The sequence below is a fragment of the Podarcis tiliguerta genome (genome assembly GCF_965153285.1).
Source record: "Podarcis tiliguerta genome assembly, chromosome: 2".
Lineage (NCBI taxonomy): Eukaryota > Metazoa > Chordata > Lepidosauria > Squamata > Lacertidae > Podarcis > Podarcis tiliguerta.
In genome coordinates this window covers 45,970,885-45,995,297 of record NC_139535.1, presented here as the reverse complement: position 1 = coordinate 45,995,297, position 24,413 = coordinate 45,970,885, and the positions used below count along the sequence as shown (strand labels likewise).

The following is a 24,413-nucleotide window of genomic DNA, read 5'->3' as shown; positions in this document are numbered from 1 at the left end:
GAGGGGGGGAAAGATGATAAATATTCTAGGGGAGGGGTGCAGTTCAGTGGTAGAGAATCAGCTTGCATGCAGGCTACTGGGAAAGACTCTTTGCCTGAAACCCTGGAGAGCCGTAGCCAGCCAATGTAGACAGCACTGATATAGATGGACTAATGGTTTGGTTCGGTATAAGGCAGCTTCCTTACACTTACTATAAATTAAAAGTTTTAGAATGCATTCCTGCCCCTATTTGCTCATATAAATTTCCCTGGAATCAGTGGGACACACCATGTATCCTGCATCCTATTTGCACAGGTTATTCACTGGAACTCCCAACTTCAAAACATTGGCTTATTTTTCTTTTCTGATAGAACTATGACCTAGAGATTGCTCCCCCACCCCCAGTGTGAGACTTCAGGCTGCAACAGTACCATTTTGAGAGAGCTTCTGCAGCAAGATCAAGTCCTGGCTTTTTCATCATAGTTAACGAATTTAAAGCGGTCCATGCTTTTAATAGCCATAACTATGATCAAGTCTTAACTAGGCACAGACCTTGACCATGGTGAAAGCTACTGGGGATTTTGGCTCCGCTGACCATTAAGTATGATTAAAGCTTACATCTGTACCAACCTTAGGCATTCTCAAGGAACGCTGGCAAAATCCGAAAGGAAGAGCTGAACCTTCATCCTCTTTCCAATCTCTTAACCATGGTAACCAGCCCATACAGTTTGAATCATACAAATCCTCGTTAAAATACATGTACACTTAGAACTGAAAACATATGGTCTGAAACTAGTTACATTTGCATTGATGTTTGCACGGTCCCCACCAACAGACAGCTATGTGGTTGTAGAAAACTCCTCATTTTATTTTCATATGCACAATGTTAAAAGTTGAGATTATCAGCCCAAGGAGCAGTGCTACTGAAAGTTCATTTCATAGATAAACTTAATGAAGATCATCGGTTGAAAAGAAGATTGCCTCTAAATGCAGCCAACCACCCCCCCAAAAGAACACACATCACAATCATAGTAATTATTATTACTATGTCTAGATATTTGGTGATCTACATTTCAATTGAGAATTTAGAAACAATTAGCATGATCCAGTCCCAGCATGAGAATTCAGAGATACAGTATAAGGAACACTCGCACTCATCTGCACCAGTGAAGAAGCTTCAAAATAAATTGTACCCAGACTTCCCAGGTGCCACACCAATGCCATGCCCAACTTAACATGATGGGGTATGGGCATCCTCTCCTCCCATCAGCATCAAGCTGCCTGTGTATTTGCAGGTAGACTGCTAGTGCTTGGAATGCATAGAAGACAAAATAAAAAAAAATCATCTTCTGGGACCAAATCAAAATATCTAGTACAGCATTCTGATAGCAGCCTGCCATATGTCTTTGGAAGCTTTCAAGCAGAGCAGGGAGACGATGTCTCTCTACTGTCACTAGCATCTGATCTTCAAAGGAATATTACTTCTGAAAATGGAGGATCTGGCTCACTCTGGTGAGCAGATACAGGAAGTGTGCATATGTGGAAACTATATTGAGAGAGCACATTTCAATATCAACTGAGAATTCTGGATTTAGCAGTCAGCAGGATTGAATAGATTCTTTGTGCAGTGGCTCACTGACTCTTATAAACAAGACACTGAATTCTGGATTTGGGTAGCCACTGCAACTCATTCTACGCATTCCTTCCCGGTCTGAAACTCAGGGAACCATATAGATTTGATCTAGACACAAGCTTTCTTCTCTCTCAACAATTAGACATGCTATCAGTGCATGGAAGGGAGAGTAGGATTATGCTTGCTGGCCCCACTGCAATCTCTGTCTGTTAATATGGCTTTGTGTATGCAGAGCCTATGCACGTAAATTCTGTTTCAAAGCAACATAGGGACATTGGAGGGTACAGCCAATGTGCATTGCCTGTACATAGATCTGTGTGAAAAGAACGAAAAAACCTCTGGGAGGGATTGTCCTTCATGGGCTGTGTTGATGTTGGGACTATGGTGTGACTTTGCTGCATTTGCCCGTAGATAAGAAACTGAAGTACGCCCTAAGCTTTTGCTATAAACCTGTATGTCCTGTGTGGCATAGTGGTCAGACTGTTGAATTCTTGGTTAAAATCCCCCCTCAGCCAATGAGCTCCATGGGTGACATTGGGCCAGTCACTTTCTCTAAGCCTAGCCCTCCTTCACAGGGTTGTGAGGATAAAATGGGGGGGGGGGAGAGAAAACCATGGTACGCTACCTGGAGCTCCTTGCAAGAAAGGCACAATGTAAGTGTAATATAGTAGTAGTAGTAGTAGTAGTAGTAGTAGTAGTAAAGGTATATGAAATCATGTGTCCACATAAACTAATCAGATGAACTGTTCATTTTAAATTGATGACTGATTTGGAAATCACTCCCCAATTCTATACAACCATAATGGATATTAGAATCCTGTGATACAACACCTTGACAATTCTTATTCAATAGAATTGGCATACATTATGACTCACGGCTATAGCATGAAGTGTGCTTAAGTAAAAGCAAAAGATACCCACCAAACATGAAAGAAAATGAAATGTGGCTAATTTGCAAAACTCACTTGGCTTCCCTTATGAGAAGACTCCTATTAGATTCTGTCACAGACTTGCTTATTAGCATGGTAAAGAAAAAAGCCCAAGCTAATCCATTTCTTTGCTGAAATATATGAAGTTCTTTGCAGATATTTATTGCTAACCTACACAGCAGAGCTTCCAGAGCTTCTTAATGCAACTTCTAAATTCCATCATGAATCTTAAAAGAATCTAGGGTTTTCCAAATGTGAGGTGCTGTATTGCCTTTTTCAGAATGGAGATAAGCCCATTTTTAAAAGAATATACTCCACCCAAATAAAACATGCCATAAAAAGGAGATTTGTTTGTTTATGCGGTCACCAACAGGCATAAAACAACTAGCCTTTCTAGAGATTTCCGCTTTGGTCTCATATCTTTATGAGTCATATTTTCAGAGGTTATTTTTAGCTATGAGTTTTAAATAGGTCATAACTCTTTCCAAACCTTCACCAACAGCCAAGTAAAAATTCCAAAATGATATGCATTCCTTGGTTTCAAACAAAATAAGGTGGTGTGTTTATATCAGAAAATCAGTCAATCACAAACTGGTTCAACAACAGATATCACCTTACCTATTATATTTCTCTTCTAATGCTGTTTCTAAACATCTACAACACTTCATGGCTATTTTAACAATGCAATGTTAGCTACATAAAACATACTGTTCCTTTCTGTTACCCCTAAGTAACCAATTTATTTTCATCAGTACTCAGCAAGAGATGCCAGCGTAATATGCATGCTGTAGATTATAATCAACTTAGTTAACATTCCTAATGGTGAATTATTAATAAATTGTTAATAGAAGAAGCTGAAGTAGCAGAGAAATTTTAAAAGAACAGCACACAATACATTCATGATAATTGATAATTTTCTCATGATTTTTTTTTACTATACAGCAATTCAATTGGGTGATATCTAACTAAGTCAGACTCAGAGTAGACTGATTGAAACAAATGGACTTCAGGTCCATAGATTTCAATGAGTTTGAGTATGACTAACATCAGATATCAGATATCACCCATCAAATACTTAAGACAGATACATCGGAAAGCTCATTTTAAAAACAATACTATGTGGAAACAACATGGCAGTAGCTAAATAGAAAAATAAAAATATTGAGATGGTGAAAGGAAATCATTTATGGTAAAGCAAAGTTTGTTACCCAATGTTTCATCCATGTAAAATCTCTTCTGCTAAAATAATAGAACCCATCTATGTTTCTGGTAAAGGGCTGAAGACAAGATTTTGAACACTCTTAACAGCTCAAAGTATCTGTTCATGGTATCAGTGTGTCTGTGTGTGTTTTAAAGAAAAGCTCTTAAATATCCAGACACCATGAAAATATTTAAAGGCATTATTTGAAACATCAAGATACAATCTGTGCAGTCTTCGTTTGATCTATACTTCTTGCCAGATATGACTTTACCTTTATATATACCCTTAAAGAAAACAAATACTGTTTTTTTTCAATCAAACTACAATATAAAACTTGAAATGAAAGGAGACAAAGCCTTACATTCTACAATACATGTTCTCACATGGTCCTGGCTCTGTTACACATGGAAAGGAGACATTGCTATTTGATTTTTAAAATAAAGCACTGGAAGTAATCTCTAAATAACTCAAATAATTAGATCCACAAGGAAACCCTTCCTCATCAGGACAGACAAGTAATGTGCTAAGGAACTAAACAGTGAGCAGAAGTCATGGATCATCCTTGCCACCTTACAGGTCTTTATAACGGTGGCATTCGTGATCACATATTGCTCGAGAAAACAATTAATGTTGTTATATGAACGTAATATATTATCATTATAGTTCTATACTGGACAACATATTATGTTTTCCTGCACGGATTATACAAAGTCGATGTAATGTTTGCTAACCCCAACCCAAAAATCAGAACCTCTGCTAACTAATACAAGTGAAGTCTAGTATAGTAGATTTTTTTCCATCGGACAAAACAGCACTAAGACATTGGGTTGTTCACCATTTAGAGTACAGAATGTAGATTAAGTTACTGTCTGAATCCAAGCACAGAAAACTGGCATAAAATATCAGCAATCATCCAGATAGTCAAAGAGATACTTCTTACTTTCAGCCCAAAGCTGCAATCCTCAAATGTACCCATCTCAATAACCAATACTCTGGAATAAGTTGTTCCAAGGCTTTCCTCCCACAATAATTCCTCCAGAACTACTTTATTAAAGTTAATGGCAATGGGCTGTGGTTTGAAATCTCGATCCAAAAGCAAGCAAAGTCAACCTTTTGGATTAAAGCCAGTTTATTCCCACTGAAACCTTTCATCCAAGCAATAGTTACCTGTGAATATAGAAGTTTTGCTTCTTAAAATGGAATACTGGGTTTAAATTTAACTTCAGCTGAGTTGTACAAATCAGACTTCAATTAAGGTGAATTATGGCAAGGTCTGTGCTGCATAGCACCTCTCTCGTACGTGGCTGGTTTTCAGGAAGTCTATTTGTGGGGATAAGCTTACTGGGAACTGGCGGGTCAAAAAATGCAAACTTACGCATTACAGTAATAGATTTGAACACTAATCACATTCTGGTACTTCTATTGACATTAACAATGCACAATACGATTGCAATAAAATCAAGACATATTTGAAATATTGAATCTTTTGAATTCTGTGCTTCAGACAAAATGGTGGAATTAGCATAATACAGTGAAATATACTATCAGGCGTTCATCTATTTTTTGTCTAAATCTGCTTAAAGTGATAGGCACACTAGTATAATTGACTTTATGACTGCAGGTTCATGAATCAAAGTCTATGGTGTTCTTCCAATATATTCACCTCATACAGTCTCCTTATGACTGCAATTTCCCACCAGGATTGTGGAAACTATAATATCAATCATTAAGAAAAACCCCAAAAGCACACACATTGCTCTGAAAACTAAATCCCTGCAGTGTTAATATTATGAACAATGGCTTATCTAGTACATTAATACCGTGCCAAGCAGAATGAAATTATATATTGCTGTGTCACAAGCAGCATCAAGGACATATATATCTAAAACCATTTTCTAAATAAGCAATGAACAAAAGCATTTATACAAAATGGAAGGTATTTATCATTGAGAAATACTCCTAAACACAATCTCTTTCAATCACTCTTTTGCTGAAAAATCCCATGTTTAAAATAGCCAGGTTTGACCAAATCACTAACAGGTCTCTCTTTATTTCCTACGATGCTGAATTATTTCAACATTTGCAGCCCTGAAGCCATTCAGCTACAGAATTTCAACATGCACATCAATGTGGTGCTGGAAGGTAACACCCATAAAATGGTTCGTGAAGAGAAAGCTGCTGTACTATGAATGAATTGCTATTCTTATTCCCATCTTCAATAATATGGATGCTAATGGATAACAAAGAGGAGAATACTTACAAATTACACCTTCTGCAAGCCATCCTTGATTTTTTGAGAAGACTCTTTGTTTCTTTTCTTCTTCTAAGGTAGAACACGTCTCTCCTCCAGGAATCAAAATTCACATTCACAGCTTTCACAGACTCATTCACTCTCAAAGAGGAATACCACAGATAAGGGAACCTGTGATGTAACCAGCATCAAATGCTGCATCAGATGAACCCAAGGGCTCTAAGGGGCTATATTTTGCAAAAGGAAAAGCTTTTTCTGAGGAGAAGGAGGAGGAGGATTGGCAGTGTGCAAGCCACGAGTACGGGACTCACATTTACGCTCTCTGTCTCATGAGAAATCTTCAATTTATAATGAGATTATTGTATTTAAAATAGAACCACAATTGCATTCTCCTATCTTACTGTTTCATATTTTTTAAAAAATCAGATGATGCAGTTTTAGAATTCACCATCTTTTTATGAACAGTGTAGTACAGTCCAAACTAGAAAAAGGCCATTGGTCCTTTTATCTCCATGGTAACAGCAGCATCTGTGGAGGCAAATTCTACACCCTTCTTTACTGCAGAGTCAATATATAGTGATACACGATGCTGCTAACTGACAAAGCAGAAGATGGAAGAAAAACAGGTGAATGAGAATACATTTTGGTAATTTGTTTCAGAACAACTGCTTTATAGCAATATTTAGATGTAAAGGGGCATTTTTGTTTTACATGATATTCCTTCCTTCAGTCTGCACTAGAAGTCTTACTCTTTGAGCATCATAGTTCGTCTGCTGCTTCCAGTATAGGTATTTGAGGAAGCTATACACATGCCTCTTTGATTAAAAATATGCACACCATGTCTTGACAATCAGTGTACACATAAAACACATTAAATATAAGAATATTGCACCTAATTTCCACACATCTTTTAAATTATCTGAAATCTAATCATATAAAGAAAACTTGCATTACAAAATGTTTGATTTTATTAAAAAAACAACAACCCTCTCCTTCCCCACTTTCTTCAACTGTTGCCTTTTCATGATGTTTCTCCCTTCCAAGGCCCATTTACCAAAATGTCTATACAAAATAAAAATGGAATGGGGAGTGGCACTCTTACTACTGAACCATTTCACTAAAAGCTCCGCTAGAATAGAAAGAAGCCTCATGCTATGCTTTCTTTGAATAAAGACCCCTGAGCAACATTTCCTCTAAGGTGATAGAATCTAGTCAGGGACCCAAGGAAGCAATTCACTCATAACAATCTTACTGACTGCCATAGTGAAGAAGGGAAACTCACCTAAATTCTAGAGTGATTCAGCATTCTTTCAACATAATTAAGATAGCCAATCTGTCTCTTTTGGCAGATGAGTCATTATGATGCCCATCTGCTCCCATTAGTAAGTAAAATATATTACAAGGACAATGTATATTCATGGATAAGCCTAAGGTATGAACAAAAAGCTATCATACAGCCTGGAAATGTTTCAGCTACCTAGAAGAGAAAGTTGTCAGACCAATGTTGATCATCACCACAAGGTCTAATAAGATTATTAAGTAGCAGAGGTACATGGGATTTTGTGAATGGTGACATGCTTAATAATTTAAAGAAGATAAAGTAAATAAGGGAAACATATTTTATAGCTGTGTTTGTAACATTTGGCATGCACATCTGCAACTGCCCAACGTTTCAACATTAGGTGGATCTTCGTATCTTATATCTCAATTTGCCTTCACTTTGAATTAAGGTTATCATTTGGCACACACATACAAGGAAGCAATGGATTATGGGCATCTGTCCCAACATTTCAACAAACTAGTTTGCAACTAAGCCTTCTCTGGAGCAAAGTGAAAGGTAACTAAACTGAGTATCTTCCAAATAAATGGATCGTATGGGAAATCTTTTATAAAGTAACATTGTCACTAGTTATCTAAGTAGATTTGTTACTAAAATGACAGTTCATTTAAATAATAGTGCCTAATTTCACTTAAGATGGCCATGCATTTAAAAATTAATCAGAGTTGCAGAAAAGCCTTTGTATTATTAATTGATTGTTATATATGAGAAAGAAGGAGGGAGAGGGAAAGAGAATGGCAGCAGCAATCTAGCACAGTTTTTTAAAAAATTCATGTTAAAATATTTTGAAAAGAATAATCATGGCAACGATGTAAAATTAAACTGAAGCCTCTTGTCTGCAAGGATGTGCTGTTTTCTAAGCATTTATGTCCTATCTTCCTATGCAGCTTAAGTGTGCACTGTTTATTTGCATTTTTGTATGCTTAATCCTCTCCCACCATAGGGATAGAAAAGTCCCTCATTATAGCAATCCTTTCACTAGATTACAGTGGTACCTCGAGTTAAGAACTTATTTCATTCTGGAGGTCCGTTCTTAACCTGAATCACCACTTTAGCTAATGGGGCCTCCCACTGCCGCCAAACTGCCGGAACACGATTTCTGTTCTCATCCTGAAGCAAAGTTCTTAACCTGAGGTATTATTTCTGGGTTAGCGGAGTCTGTAACCTGAAGCATCTGTAACCCGAGGTACCACAGTATCAGAAATAATTCAAATCTACTAAAAACAATGTTCAGCTTTACTTTTACCAATGCCCATCACCCATGTTATTCTTCAAACACTCTAGGTCACTGGACTACAAAATTGTAGGATAAAGGCGAATATAACTCTAGTAATTTGAATCTAATTAGTGCATGAAGGAGTTACCATAAGCTGTCCTGCCAGGTTTGGTCTATATCCTCACCTTGAGACGAAGTGGATCACCAAGCCTTATCTCTCACTCTCCAAGTGGATTTCAGCATGTAAGGAGCTCAACCACATGGCTTTAACCAGCCTCTTTTGTTTCAGACCAGAATGGAGTCTGAAACTAGTAGCTTTCTCTACTAGTAGTTTAGAAACTTTTACCTTTTGTAACTAAGCAACATTTCAACTGCCTGTGCATCTTTTCTGACTGCTTTATGGGAAAGCACCTGAATCTGACCTTTGAAGAGTTTTGTAAGTATTTTATGACCTACCAAATGTGTGGTCCACCTCAATGTTAGGGAAGTGGGATAGCTTGGAAATAGCTTTTAAAAAGTGACATTCTGGGCTTTACTGAAAGGGCACATTTTTACTGTTTTACAGCCTATATTCCCATTCTTTTCTTTCTTGTATATTTTGTGATGTTAAATCTCTGCTAGGGTTTTCTCACCAAAGTGTACTTGGCCCCAACTTGGGTCTTGGCTTCCAGGGTTCCAACAGAAATAACTGTATGGCAATATGAGGCCCCAAAAGTAATTTAGTACTGGGGGATATTCCACCACTCCCTGACCAAAATACTCAGGATGATAATGAAATCAGAGGGGCACCCAAAGAAGAAAGTGTCATAGTAATGGGTGTATTCAATTCCCTTACATAGACCAGATAAAGGAATGCTCTGGTCACAGCAAATGACTACTACACTAAATGACTGTGCCCTAAAACACTGGAATAAACTCCAGGGGAAGTGACTCTCAATAAAACAGTAAGTGGTGCCCAGGACTTAGTGAGAGATCTAAACATCACTGAACTATTTGGAAACAGCGGCTACAATGCTATCAAATTCAACATCTATGTAACTGGACAATTGCCAAGCGAGTCCAACACCTATGAGTTCAATAGAGGAAACTTCTCCAAAATGAGAAGTGACTGGCATAAAAGAAATTGAAAGGGAAAGTCAAGAAGGTCATACTTTTCCAGAACATATGGGGATTACTCAAACCCACACTATTAGAAGCTTAACTTGAATGCATACCACAGGTCAGGAAAGTTACCACCAAGTACAAAAGGTCATGAGTGCGATTAACAAGCAGCATCAAGGAAACTATTAACGGGGGGGAATGATTTGTTCAGAAAATAGAAGTCTTGTTCAAATGGAGGGGGGGAAGGAGGACAAACTTGTACAAAATAACTACATGTAGGCAATAGCAACACAAACAAAAAAAAAAGAACTTTGAGAAGCGTATCACGGAAAACATCAAGACCAACTTTTTAAAAAAGTATTTCAGCTGGGTAGGAAGGTTGGGATGAAAGAGGGTGGGGCAAGAGTGTGCTAAAGGATCATAAGAAGATTGTATATGTCTTCACTGCAGAAGATGGAGAGCAGATATCGATGCCTGAACTAACATTTTCAGAAAGGGAGTCTGAGAAACCAAGGGAAGCAGTGGTGACAAGTGGTAAGGTTCTTGACTTTATTTACAAGTTGAAAACAGACAAATAACTGAGTCCAGATTATATCCATACAAAACTTCTTAAATAACTCAAATGTGGACTTTTTTAACAGAAGCTGCAACATGCCCCTGAGATTGATCTAAGCAATAAAAGACTGGAAAGTGGCCAATGAATAATTAAAAAAAAAAAAAAGATGCAGAAAATAACAGGCAAGTTAGCTGAATAACTGCTCTGGGTAAATTGGTGGAAAGTATTATGTAAGATAACGTTACTAAGCATATAGAAGGACAAGTCTTGCTGAAGAAGACTCAGCATAGCTTCTGCAAAAGTAAGTCCTGCCTCCACAACATTTTAGAGGATATTAATAGACATGTGGATGCAAGTTATCTAGTAAACATTATTTACTTGGACTTCCAAAGTATGCACATCAGATACAGTTCTTTAAGCAGCAGAGGATACTCAACTTCACAGTTAACAAGATACTATGGGGAGGGGTAATTTGGTTGTGAAAACAGACATGAAGAAATATATTATTGAAGGACAATTTCTACCTAGCTCCCAATCCGTCAATCTGTAAAGTGGCAAATCTTCACACATTTCCAACAATATTTAAATGATTTCTGTGTGAAATTTTTGAGCCCAATTCAGCTCTGGCAGGTGATGCTTCACAAATATGCAATGCTGCTCTGCTGCCAGCACGAGGGCAGCACATTAAGTGCATCCCTTGGTTCCCATCACTACAGGGTGTTTTAGGGAAGAGTCAGGAGGTTCGTTGATCAAGCTGAGGCTCCAAGAATAGAGAAGGAGGCAAATTTTGCCAGTCTGTCCTTCAGCACTCCTCCATGCCACCTTCCACACTGTTTTGAAGGGTTCCCCAACCCTCTGGAGCAGAAAGCGGGGGCACAGGGGAAGTGGTAAATGACAAAAATCCCATCTCCCCTGTTCCATTGACAAAATACACCAAAGTCACACAACTTTCCTTTTGTAATGGCTTCCCTGCCCTATGCTCTTTAAAGGAATTGCTTCCCTGCATATCTCACATGTCCTTCCCAATAACTTTACATATAAGGGGAATGATTTGATAGTGAACAAAACATTCAAAGAATAATATATTTATGGTAATTATTCCACACAGAGTTTGATTAATTCAAGGCATGGAATTGTAAAATCTCGACACTGGTGTTGCTTTCTTGCTTTCTTGATCTTTCTTAAATTAAGTGGCCTATTGCCACAAAGAGCAACAAAACTGTAGCCTTATGGGGCACCATGGGGCATTGTTCCTGCTAACATGCTTCAGGACCTCCAGTGGTTTGTGGGAAATGGGGAGAAGATTGTGCTCCCCATCTAAGCAGTGATGAGCAAATTGTAAAGTAGAAACGGGAATGCAGGAGTCATGGGGCCACCCTCCCACCCCTAGTCTGATAAGATTCAGGCTTGCATTGACAGGGTCAGACGAAGATTAAGGGCTGAATGGGTTGGGGGAGGGGGAACTCCCCTTTATGCCTCACCTTCAGCTACTTTGGAGAGGTGACCATGGAATCCATCTCTCCACTTTGACCCTCCTGCAGCCTTAGTGGGGCTGGGGAAAGCTCTGACCAACTGAGGGGTGAGGCTGAACCAAAGGTGTAAGTGTCAGTCTTGTTATTTACAACCAGACACCACCTTCACAGATTTGAGCAGGACCTCCCCCCACCCCATGACAGAAAGCGCACTTACAAGCTTAACATTCCCACAAGGGGAAAGAGTCACAAAAGTGAGTGTGCCACGCCTCATCTTTTAAAACTTGGCAAGAGGGGCAGTAAAACCTGTTGGGACATCTTCATCACTTCTGTCTGGTTCTGAACTTCTTGCCCTGCTCCTGAACTCCCTAAACCACGACCCCAGAGCTCTGTGTCTGCTGTTGAGGCTGTACTCTTACCTGCCTGAATAAAATTTCTTTCTTACAAGTAAGAGTGTCTGCCTGCGTGTTTTAGGCAGGGGCCAGGATAGCAGAGGCGTGCCTTTGCTCAATGGGATCTCTAAAGCAAGGCTGAGACCAGCTGCAAGCGAAACAGAAGCCCAAACAAATGCAAACTGGTGTTACAATTCCACTGTAAGTTGCTTAAGGGGGAAAAAAGAAGTGGGTTGGTTAGGCAGGTGCTGAACAGACAAACAGATGGATTCTGGTTGACTGCAGTAGCCCACTTACAATATAAAACAGGCATAGGCAAACTCGGCCCTCCAGATGTTTTGGGACTACAACTCCCATCATCCCTAGCTAACAGGACCAGTGGTCAGGGATGCAGAGATGATGGGAGTTGTAATCCCAAAACATCTGGAGGGCCAAGTTTGCCTGTGTCTGATGTAAAAGACACCCTGGCAGGTGACTCCATAGTCAGAGCAGCAGTGACCCAGGCCATCCCAGACAGACAGTTTTAACAAACACATTTGCTAAACATGTTTTGGGAGAAACAATTATTGCTTAAAAGTGCTTTCTTCAAGACACCACTCTGCATTCACATCCTGTTTAAACACTTCTTGTAATTGTTACTGTTCTTATAAACAATTGAAGCAAGCTCAAGCAAAACACCTAGCAAGGAGTCTTGAAATCACAACTTGTCAGCTTGATGAATTGCACCATTCCTTCTGATTCAGAGAATGTGTTACTACACATAATGCAAATAATGGACCACTTTCCTCATGTGCTGTTAACTCACAAGGGTGAGTGTTATGATCCAACATGTACATGAAAATTATTAACATAAAAACTGAAATGTTTAGTCCAAAAAGTGCATAATTTTGTTTCATTACATGCTCCCCCTTCACTCCTGTTTTACCGCTACTACAGTTTACTTATAGGTTCTATACAACTGACACTAAAAGGGAAGTTAACACTTTCATACAAACACAATGCTATAGTGATAAATAAATTCGCAAATAGAAGGGGAAGAAACGAGGCAGTGAGAGATTTTACTTTCTTGGTCTCCATGATCACTGCAGATGGTGACAGCAGCCACGAAATTAAGAGACGCCTGCTTCTTGGGAGAAAAGCAATGACAAACCTAGACAGCATCTTAAAAAGCAGAGACATCACCTTGCCGACAGAGGTCCGTATAGTTAAAGCTATGGTTTTCCCAGTAGTTATGTATGGAAGTGAGAGCTGGACCATAAAGAAGGCTGATCGCCGAAGAATTGATGCTTTTGAATTATGGTGCTGGAGGAGACTCTTGAGAGTCTCATGGACTGCAAGAAGATCAAACCTGTCCACTCTTAAGGAAATCAGCCCTGAGTGCTCACTGGAAGGACAGATCCTGAAGCTCAGGCTCCAATACTTTGGCCACCTCATGAAAAGACTTCCTGGAAAATACCCTGATGTTGGGAAATATTGAGGGCACAAGGAGAAGGGGACGACAGAGGACGAGATGGGTGGACAATGTTCTTGAAACTACTAACATGAGTTTGACCAAACTGCAGTGGAAGACAGGAGTGCCTGGCGTGCTCTGGTCCATGGGGTCAGAAAGCGTTGGACACGACTAAACAACTAAAGAACAACAACATATTTATGGATATAAAAAAAAATAACTTCAGAGTTCTCAAAGAACATGCAGATATAAGTATCACCAGCTGCTTTTTTTTTTTAAAAAAAGAAAACCTTCGTACATCAGGTAAAATACACCCAGGGGTTGCTCAGGATATTTGGCAGTTGTAGGCAAAATGCCCCCTTCTGGCCCTCATCCCTGTTGCCGGCCTTGCCACCACAAGTGCACCCTTGCCCATGGCTGCCCTTGTGCTGCTGCCATGCTGACGGTGCAGTATTAAGCAGTGGTGGTGTAGGCAAAGCCGTGGAGTGGCTGGCAGCAGAGAAACAAAGAGTCAGAACTGCCACCTGAGGCAAATTGCTTCACCTCGTCCCACTAAAGTGACAGCCTTGAGTACACCTTTAGATTTCAGATGGAATGGTTGCTGGAAACTATGACAGAGTGCATTACAAATAGTCAAAAGATTGCCTCCAACCTAGTAGATACAGCACCACAACGAATAACTTCCTTATTGCTTTTCAGCACAAAGTCATAGGAAAAAGAATTCAACACTACCCTTTAATGGTAGAATGCAACAACGTAGACAGCAACTGAAGAATGCAATCATTCTAGCATTTCAGTATACAAGGAAAAGTAGCAAGCTGTTACACCAAGTCTTACAAGCATTGCAGTAATACAATTCAGAAGCTGGATTGATAAAGCATTTGCACATTCTGGCAGTAGATAATTAAACACCACTCTATTTTCCTTGTTCATTACCTAGTTTTTGACAAGAATGTCCTATATTGTAAGTCTCTGAGAAACCTCTTGCAGGAATCTTTTCTTGCTCATTAGATGTTCGAATGAGCAGTCATGTTACATTTCAGGAGACCTGTTAATGCTATCTGTCTAATTTCTCACAGTCAAACTCCTAGCATATTTTTTCCATGGTTTAGCAACCATGGGCATTGGGACCACATGCTGCTTCTTTCTTTGCTCTTTGACTTTGGTGCTTAAAAAAACCTGATCTGTTTAAACCAGTTCTCTGTTAGGTCTAAAGTAGGGACTCTAGTTTAATGTTAGGTGTTTTTGGTTTTTTGAATGGTTTAGCATCCTGGTTGGTAAGCCAATATAACAGATTTAAGCTGAACAGGATTAAAGTGCCAAAGTTGCTACACAAAGGTATTGCGCAGGGGTGGTTGGTTGCTGCTTGCAAAACCATCGCTTAGCAAACTGGGATTACTGCATCCAAAAGGGCCCTTTTGAGGCCAAGATTTAAATCACACATAACAACAAAAGTGTGAGTCCTCAACATGAACTGCTAGAGCAGCTCACCCAGCACGTCCATTACACCAAAGGAGTTCACCGAGTACACAAGCAAGATCTCCAGTGTCAGGAATTCATTACTGTGCAAACAAAAATGCTTCAAATGACACGAAAGAAATCAGGCCAAGTCCACACTGCTTGGATCCCTCGCTTTGAATATGCATTTCCTGTGGCTAAATATTATTCTGTTCCAATATTGACTTTTTTCTTGTTTATGCTTAAAAACAATTTTCAATTTTTATTGTTGAAACCTATGCAGGCAAACACAGATTAATGGGGATTCTTTGGCAGCTCAAAAAACACTGGACAAACCTTTGGATCCATTTCAAAATAAATTGTAGTGCTTTTGAAATGAAAGCAAATCTGTTTAAACTCTGGTTCAATTAAACAACCAAACACAGTATTTATTTTTTATATTAATAGCCTTTAGGGTTAAGACCCTAAACACACGTACAAAGTCACATATTTCAGTAGAATCGTTAGTTCTATTAAGTTGATTTAACCCATTGTAACACTGGGATGGAGGCTGTATATGGCATAGACAGTTTATCCCATGGCCCATTCTACTTGATTGATTAGGACAATCTATTATCTTATTCCATGCCTGCTATTGAGGAGTAGTTGATGGCCTAGCACATGCTTGTTTATATTCTTGAAGAACTCTAAAACTGTGGTTCGTGACTTGTGTGAACACAAGGGTTCCCTTTAAGAATGTTTTCTATCAATCTACCTGGAATTAACCTAACCGGCTTGCCATTGTGTGCATCACTGTGCACAAATAACCCCTTTATAAAACATTCCTCTTCAACCGGGCCTTTGGCATTCTATGTCCTTTTAAATGTCTTTGTGGGTGGCAGGGTAATTGTTTTGCTTTGTTTCTGTTTTTATTATGTACTTTGTGGTTTTATTCTGTATTTTTATGCTGTGGATGTTTGGATGAAGGGTGGTATACAAATTTAATAAATCTATAAAGTAAGAAAGTAATTGCATTGTAGCTCAACAGCACCATATAGGGTGTCTGAGTTTGCCTGCCTTCCACAGTGAACTCAAATAATATGTCTATCCACTGTTTTGTTTTTGAATATGCATTCTCAAGTTAATCAGTTTCACTGAAAAGCTAACTGCTCAGAACTTGCTACCTCTTTCCATATGTAAGAACGAAGAGGTTTAGAAGGTAGCACTGGTCTCTAAGTAAACTTCTAGCTGGCTACAGAGACCAAGATCAAAGACATCAGAAGTGGAGCAGATTACAAGACTGGGGCAAATAACATTTTATCACCACCAAATGAATGAGGATGTGGTAATTTAGCTGACATTAGTTTTGAGGGATTTATTAATTTTATATTTAGATTTGTTAGATTTCTTACTATTCTCAGATGCTCTCTCACACACACACCTTCACTTACAGTCTTGTTTCCCTTTAAACTCAGGAGCCCTAATCTGCTCTCTCACAGAACCTCACATCTGCAATGAACTCTATTTAAGCTCTGATCCCCAAAACTTTGCTCAAACAGATAACATGCAACTAAGCTAACTCAGACTGACTTTATTGATTATACATGCAGGATTTACTATCTGAACACAATGTGCTGTGTCAGGAAATGGTTTGTTAGGCGAGTATTTGCATAATGATTTGACAATTTCCATTGATTCCTATAATAAATTTTCTAATGCTTTCCCAACCACAGAATTTTGGAATTCCCCAAATGATTAGAAAACACAAGAAAACTGTGACTGTTGCATTCCATTTTTCCTCTCCTTTACCCAAATAAAATTCTTTATCTGTTGATAATGTTCAATGGAGAAGGCTCCATTTTAGAATCTTCCCTTATGTTACAGACTAAAGCTAGCCCTTGTGTTCTATGACTGTTTCACAAGGTTTTTTAAAGTTTTGTGACCTTTTATGAAATGATGAGTCCTGGCGGTAGGGTCTAGAAATTCTCCAAGCAGCTAGACAGACTAGAGCACACTCTAGTAGGAATAGGAAGGTCATGCTGTTGGGGGGAAGTCTCTCTCTCTCTCTCTCTCTCTCACACACACACACACACGAATCTCTTATACAAAAGGCGGTAAGACACTTGTCTCAAGCTCTGATAAGGATAAAATAACCATATAGCATATAGAAGAACAAGTCCTGCTGAAGCAGAGCCAGCATGGCTTCTGCAAGGGAAAGTCCTGACTCAAGATCCTATTTGAGTTATTTGAGTGTGTCAGCAACCATATAAATAAAAGTAATCTGGTAGACACAATGTACATTGATTTTCAAAAAAACCTCCCATGTAAGCTTAGAAGTCATGGAATGAAAGGAGAGGTGCTCTTGTGAATCAGGAATTGCTTAACTAGCATGAAGCAGTAATAGGAATACAGTAAATAGACAGATCTCAGAATGGAAATATGTAGAAAGTGGAGTGCACCCAAGGATTGGTATTGGGGTCTTCATTTTTAACTTGTTCATAAATGAGTTGGCCAAGTTTGCTGATGCTCAAAAGGACCTCGCTGAGCTGGGTGGCAAAATGGCAAGTGCAATTCAATGTAAAAAAGTGTCAGGGCAAAAAATGGGGTCTGACTGGTGACTGACTAGGAATGAAACCTTGGGGTCATAGTGCAAAGCTCAATGAAGGTGTCGACCCAGGTTGCAGCAGCTGTGAAAAAGGCAAATTCCATGCTAGAGATCATTAGGAAAGGAATTGAAGATAAAACTGCTGGTATCATAATGCTGTTATACAAATCTATGGTGTGACCACATTTGGAATACTATGTAAAGTTCTCAAAAATGATATTGTAGAGCTGGAAAAAGTTTTAAGGCAATCCTGACCCCTCCGATATCTGCTATGCTGGACAAGGCTCATAACAACAGATGGTATAAAAGCTTTCAGCTCATGCTGACTTTCCAGCAGCCCAATCAGTCACATGTTTTTTTCTATTTAGAGATGCATGGGAGGGACCTCATTGCCATAGCTATATTTCTGAATTAGTATTGGCTGAGGGGTGTAGAGAACTGACTAGCCAGAGTACAGGAATTACGGAAGTATAAAATGTGTAGGGGACGGGGAAAAGTGTGTGGCTTTAAGTTTTTGAAAAAAATAAATGCTCTACATCTTCACTGGGAGGCCTGTGATCCAGTAGTCCCAATGGCCCATAAAGTGGATTTATTAGTGAAATATAACATACAAAATATATTTTAGGGGAAATTGCCTTGCGAAAATGTTGTAGAATATCACATTATCAAAAGCATATTTGTATTAAGAGAAATTCACATTAAAATGTCGATGAATTTTCATTAGTTTTTAACAAATCACAAACTGATATGAAAATGTGGAGAACTTAAGATTGGAGAACAAGAAACCAAAATAAATAAATTTGCCCATCCCTACAGACAACCCAACTATTTTTATTATTTTACCATTAAGACTCTAATAATTATTCAAAATTGTATAGTGTTATAAAGAGAAATCCCTAAAGAAAAGCAGTAATAGGTTAAAGAAAACTGTTTAGCCTTGATATACTAATAAGCTTTTTCTTTAATAGGAGAACGTGGTGAGGTTTCTCCCAGGAGGATGGCAAAGGAAGAAGCTTTGCTGGAATTATCACAAGTCTTGATAGTTCAATGATCATTGTTACTGATTACTGTTCAGTTTGCATCTCACAAGATTTAAAATATCACAATACCTTAAATTCTTCATCAAGTGTGACACTATACACTGGGGATGATACAGCTCACTTTCTAACTTGCCTTGCTGCTAAGAGTCTCACTTTGAGTCTTTATTGAGACATTGATATAAGATGGCAGTAGACTGCCTATATTTAGCATTTATTTATAGAGATCTGAGTCACTGACTAATATTGCTGCATTCCTGAAAGGATAAAAAATTAGCTAGGGGAAAAGTGCACAAATCACCCTGCTCTCTCGCTCTCTCTGTGTGTATTCCAAGGACACTTGGGAAGCCTTGCATTTGCAGGCATAATTATGATGACTCATTGATCTGTTCAGCAATTTTAATTTAAAACATGGCACTGGATTATTCATCAGATACTGGCGCATATGCAAAGCTATATGTGCTTTCCTATGAAAAGCCTCTCTCCCTCAATCTGGTTTGAAAAAGCAAACTGAACATTATCAGCTAAATTGTATTTCCGGGAAAGACCAGAGAGAGGAATCGTCACTTTTAGCAGCGCTTCCTCTGTTGAGGATGACAGAACTCTTCAGCTATTGTCAAGTCAGATTGTACAACCGTGACAGTATGAAGTAATAGGATACTGTTTCTTTGCTCTGGCATTCTATTTCCTGGCAATAATGAGCACAGGCTGCTAAGAGACTAGCTTTGTTCTCTTCTGAAAAACCGGATGTTTCTAGCAATCATTTCTATTTTGCCAACATGGTAAATTGTAAGGGCCCAATCATATGGAAGAGGTTGATTTACATCAGCAAAAGCAGTAAGTTGTGCTGCCATGAGGGTACATGGTGCAGGCCTCTCAAGTATATTTTGCTGTGCTTCCAGCCAAAGGCAATAATCATGTGAAGAGGAAACAAATATTCATGCAGGACTTCAGATTTGCCAGTTTTTGTAAGGGGGAGAACACCATCATATTATTATGCTACATGTATTCTGGCCAAGCTGCAGGATAAACTTTTCCTGAATATATAGAATAACACCATATCTGTACTGCTACACTGGCTTGTGTTGTAATACTGTGACCTCCCTTGTTTTCCAATAAAATTGCATTGCAATGGCCAATAGGAGATGCAGAAAACTTAAGAATGTTTCTCTATGAACTATTCCACTGCAAAGATCACAGAACACTGCCTGATTTGTTATATGCAGCTCAGCATAAGCTACAGCTGATGATTCAATTTTTAAAAATTCATTGAATCTCAGTGATGTGTCTCAGTGATGTGTCTATAAAAGATAAAGTGTTACAGATGTTCATTTCAAATAGGGAAGCTTCTGTGAGTTATTGCTAAATGGCTGTTAATTAAATTAAGAATCCTTGCTGATTTCTTCAGGCACAGCTTCTAAGTGCTTGAGAGGCACTTTGAAATATTATGGTAGTTTGAAGTGGAAAAATAGATTTGATTTATCACATTGTTACCACTCCTTGATTCACCTCACACTTAGGAGAGTCAAGGCTCAGAATTCTGGGCCTAATACAGCAGTAGTCGATGTAATTTTATCACAAAATAAACAAAATCAAGCAACTGTTTCCCTTTTTTGCTGCATTTCCTTGTGGTGTTTAAATTGTTTTATGTATCTGCCAACTCTCAATCTGTCTGTCAAGAAATTTGGTAATCCCTCCCCTCCCACCTCCAGCAAAATGTCTGTGTTATGAGATAAAAGTGAATCGTCACATTTCTACTACGAAAGAACAAAGCTGGAGATGTCAATTATTAGTGACATATGAAAGCTAAACTGTCCCACCAAACTTCCCTTGATTAATGACTTTGCAAAGACAACCAGTTGCTGAAATACCTGGAACCAGCTGGCTTCCTATTCATATTTTATAAAGTTTAAAAATTCTGAATATTCAAAAGTGGCTAGCTGATGCCTTGAACCCTAACTGAACCACTCCACCATGAGTGTTGCAAGTTCCACTTGCTACTCTTGATTTCTGAGACACTGGGCATTTATGCTGCCTAGCAGAGCTTTTTTGGGTAGTGTGGGGCCTCTTACAATCTGGTCTGAAGGTGGTGGTAGAACCAATGGTAGCTCACTGTGACTTGTTTGCAAAGCACTTTTAGGACAAAATCACTTGCATCCTCTAGGATCTTAACTCCTCTATTGCAGCAGATGAATCTCTAGGGGTGTCCAGTGCACTGTCTGTTGCGTTATATGAGTTTCTGTTGGTAAGTCTAGAGCAAAGGTTGTCAACCTGGTCCCTACCGCCCACTAGTGCGCGTTTCAGGATTCTAGGTAGGGGGTTCTACAGCACAAGCTGAATCTTCCTTCCATTGAGCACTGGTGGGTGGTAAGGAAATTTTACCATCAAGAAAGATGCATTAGTGGGCAGTAGGTATAAAAGCTTGACTACCCCGGTCTAGAGGATGTGGACAAGGTGCTTGGATCAGTCAAGGTGACCACTTATGGTCTGGACCCTTGCCCCTCTCAGCTGATGAAAACTAGCAGAGAGGTAACAGCTGGCTGGGCCAGGGAGGTGATTAAAGCCTCCTTGAGAGAGGGGGCGGTCCCTGCATGCCTGCTTGAAGGGTGGCAGTGGAAAAACCACTCCTCAAGAAACCCTACCTGGATTCAAAAATCTAAATAACTACTGTTCAATTGCCGATCTCCGCATCTGGGGGCAAGGTTCCTGAGTGGGTGGTCACAGACCAGATCTAGGGACTCTTGGAGGAAACTGATTTTCTAGATGCATTTCAGTTGGGGTTTGGCCTGATTTTGGCACAGAAGCTGCTTTGGTCACCCTATATGATTGCCTCTTAAGGAGCCAGGTACATAGCTTGGGGGTCCTTCTGGATCTTTTGTTGTTGCTTGAGGCTCAAGTGGCCTTGGTGGCATGGAATACCTTCTGTCAGCTTCAGCTGGTGGCCCAGCTGTGCCCCTATCTGGACAGGCACAGCCTAGCCTCAGTCCTCTATGATCTGGTAACCTCTAGTTTAGATTACTACAGTGCATTATATGCAGGGCTGCCTCTTAAGACGGTTCAGAAACTTCAGCAGGTGCAATATTTGGTGGTCAGGTTGCTCACTGCACTGGCTGCCAATTAGTTCCCAGGCCCAATTCAAAGTGCTAGTTTTGACCTATAATGCCCGAAATGTCTCAGGACCACAATAGCTCAAGGATTGTTTCTCCCCATATGAACCAACCTGGACACTACAATCTTCATGCGCCTCCTTCACAAGAGGTCCAGAGGGTGGCAACACGAGACTGGGCCTTTTCTGTGGTGGCTCCTCATTTGTGGAATGTTCTCCTCAAGGAGGCTCACCTGGTGCCTTCAATACATATCTTTAAGAGCTAGGTGAAAACGTTTCTCTTCAACCAGGCATTCAGCTGATTAACATCATATGGCTCTTAAATGTTTGCTAGAGGGGGTAACTGGTTTTGTTTTGTTTTATTATATATTTTGTATCCTCATTTCATATTTTTCTGTTGTGAACCACCCTAGGATCTTCAGCTCAAGGGTAGTATACTACTAATAGTAATAAAAACCCAAGTAGTCAGAGGTTTTATAATATGAGTTAGTGTACCAGTGGAGCATGCAGTTATAGCTGCAAATCCTCAGGCTCAGCTCTCAGCAAATTTACTGGTTAAGCTCAGGCAGTCAACTGTGGCTTGGCTCAAATGTGATAAGCAACTAATTTGTGATCAGGATCATTGTGCATGTTCATGTAATCCCTCTTCCTGGCAGTTACCTGCCATGATACCTTAATTGAGTCTGTATCTCAGTCATAGACGCCTCTGTGTTACTGGTAGTAAGAATACTAACACTGACCTATAATATAGGTTTGTTTTAAGCAGGGGTCAGCAAACTTTTTCAGCAGGGGGCCGGTCCACTGTCCCTTAGACCTTGTGGGGGGGCCGGACTGTATTTTGCAGGGGGGGGGAATGAAAGAATTCCTACGCCCCACAAATAACTCAGAGATGCATTTTAAATAAAAGCACACATTCTACTCATGTAAAAACACACTGATTCCCGGACCGTCCACGGGCCAGATTTAGAAGGTGATTGGGATGGATCCGGCCCCCGGGCCTTAGTTTGCCTACCCATGGTTTTAAGGAATAATACTTTATAGGATTGGAGTAGTTAGGAAACGTACTGCATGATACCAAATTTATGGTAGTGGACATAGCTAAATTAATAATTCCTTGTCAGATTTGCTCCAATTGATTTGTTAAGCCTGCAGGCTTGATTATTATAATGTACACCATCTGGATCTGACCTTTGGAAACTAAAACTTGCCACTGTCAATTTGCTGATTAAACTTGGTCACTTGGAACATGTTACTCTGACATACTTTAATTTACATTGGTTACCTGTTTGTTTCTGGGAACAATTCAATGTTCTGGGTTTTATTATAAAACTCTAAACAGTTTGGGACCTGCAAGGTCATTGTGTGATGCCAGTGTTTGGGTGCATTACTGACATACAATGGATGTCCACTAGGTGGAGTTAAGCCTTTTTAAATTGTAGCAACTTTGTGGAACGGCATCCTCAGAGAGGCATATTAGGTTCAGACCTTATAGATTCAGGGAACAAGCTGAAACTTGGTGGTATTGTAAGGTATTGGGACCAAATTGAGGGCGGATGCAATGGGCTCCAACTTAATTCTTGTTTCTTGTTCATTTTGTTCTACTGATTGTAATGGGTTTGTAGTATGTCATTCTTGCTTTTGTTATGATATGGTTTTATTTTTGCTGTTATGTCTTGTGGTATTTTTATTGTTTGGCTGTCTGACTGGTGCCATGAGTTGCTTTGGCAAGAATGGCGGGATATAATTTTCAAAATAAAATTGTTAGCAATAGGTATGGATTTTAAACTATTCACTTCAATGTGTAGATACATTGAAGAAGAGGAGGAGGAAGAGGAGGAGGTGGAGGAGGAAGAAGGGGCCTGACTTCCTTTATGCAGCTGTACGGCATCTTAGAAAGAAAATACATTTTTTTAAAAAAGGAAATGCACCCAACATCCACATGAGGGCAGTGATTTCCTGTGGAAAGCATCAGAAGTGTTTAGTCACATATTTTACAATAAGCTAAATGCAAACAAGCAGAAATAACAAGCAGTTAGCATTTACAACACTATGCAGGAAATGTTCATTGTAAAGGGAAACTACATCATTGCATTTCTTTCCCCCGCCCATTATTTTCTTCCAATATATCGCAAAATCCTTACATTCTAAATAAAATGATCTGTATTAGTACAATGCTTAACACAAAACATAATTCAGAGGCATTAGCATGATCTGAATATATCAAATACCAAAGTCAAGATCTAAGTACTTGCAATTTAGTTGGCTGTTCCACACAAATTGAAGCCAATTAAAAATCAATGCCTTGCCTCAAAGTGTATCTCATACTACTGCCTTTCAGAAAAACAGTAAGCTCCTTGTGGATCTATTTCAGACATTTGGAAGGAAAGGGTTCATGACAGAGTTGTCCAGTGACATTGCTAATAATGTCTAGCAATTAAGAGGAGACAGGTTAGAAATAAGCAGCATGAAAAACTGAAAGCAAGGGAGGTAGGATAGCAGAATTGTGTCAACTCACTCATTTTCTGACCTGCCTCACTTCAAGTGACGGATGTATTGTGTAATTTTGCATGCCAGGGCTCTGGCACAGCAGTTGTGACAAAAGTGTCAAGAAGTGCTACAAAGGGTCAAGCTATTCTAGTGGATTGCCACATAAGACAACTTAGCACAGCATTTTTCGTTTGAGACCCAGTGGCTTTTGGTGCTGGACTC

The 24,413-nt window shown here is 39.4% G+C and overlaps 1 protein-coding gene across 12 annotated transcripts in view; it reads right to left on the bottom strand.

The window, feature by feature from the left end:
• Positions 1 to 24,413, bottom strand: part of IQSEC1 (IQ motif and Sec7 domain ArfGEF 1) — a 306,001-nt gene that overhangs the window by 199,309 nt on the left and 82,279 nt on the right. For 3 of the 12 annotated variants that reach the window (XM_083420806.1, XM_083420808.1, XM_083420787.1), the window contains exon 1: positions 6,003 to 6,356. The exons of the other annotated variants lie outside the window; for them this stretch is intronic. In XM_083420806.1, coding sequence (XP_083276932.1) covers positions 6,003 to 6,025 — 23 coding nt within the window. In that variant the 5' untranslated portion in view covers positions 6,026 to 6,356. Of the gene's footprint in view, positions 1 to 6,002; positions 6,357 to 24,413 lie in introns of those variants that run through there. 12 annotated transcript variants of the gene reach the window in all.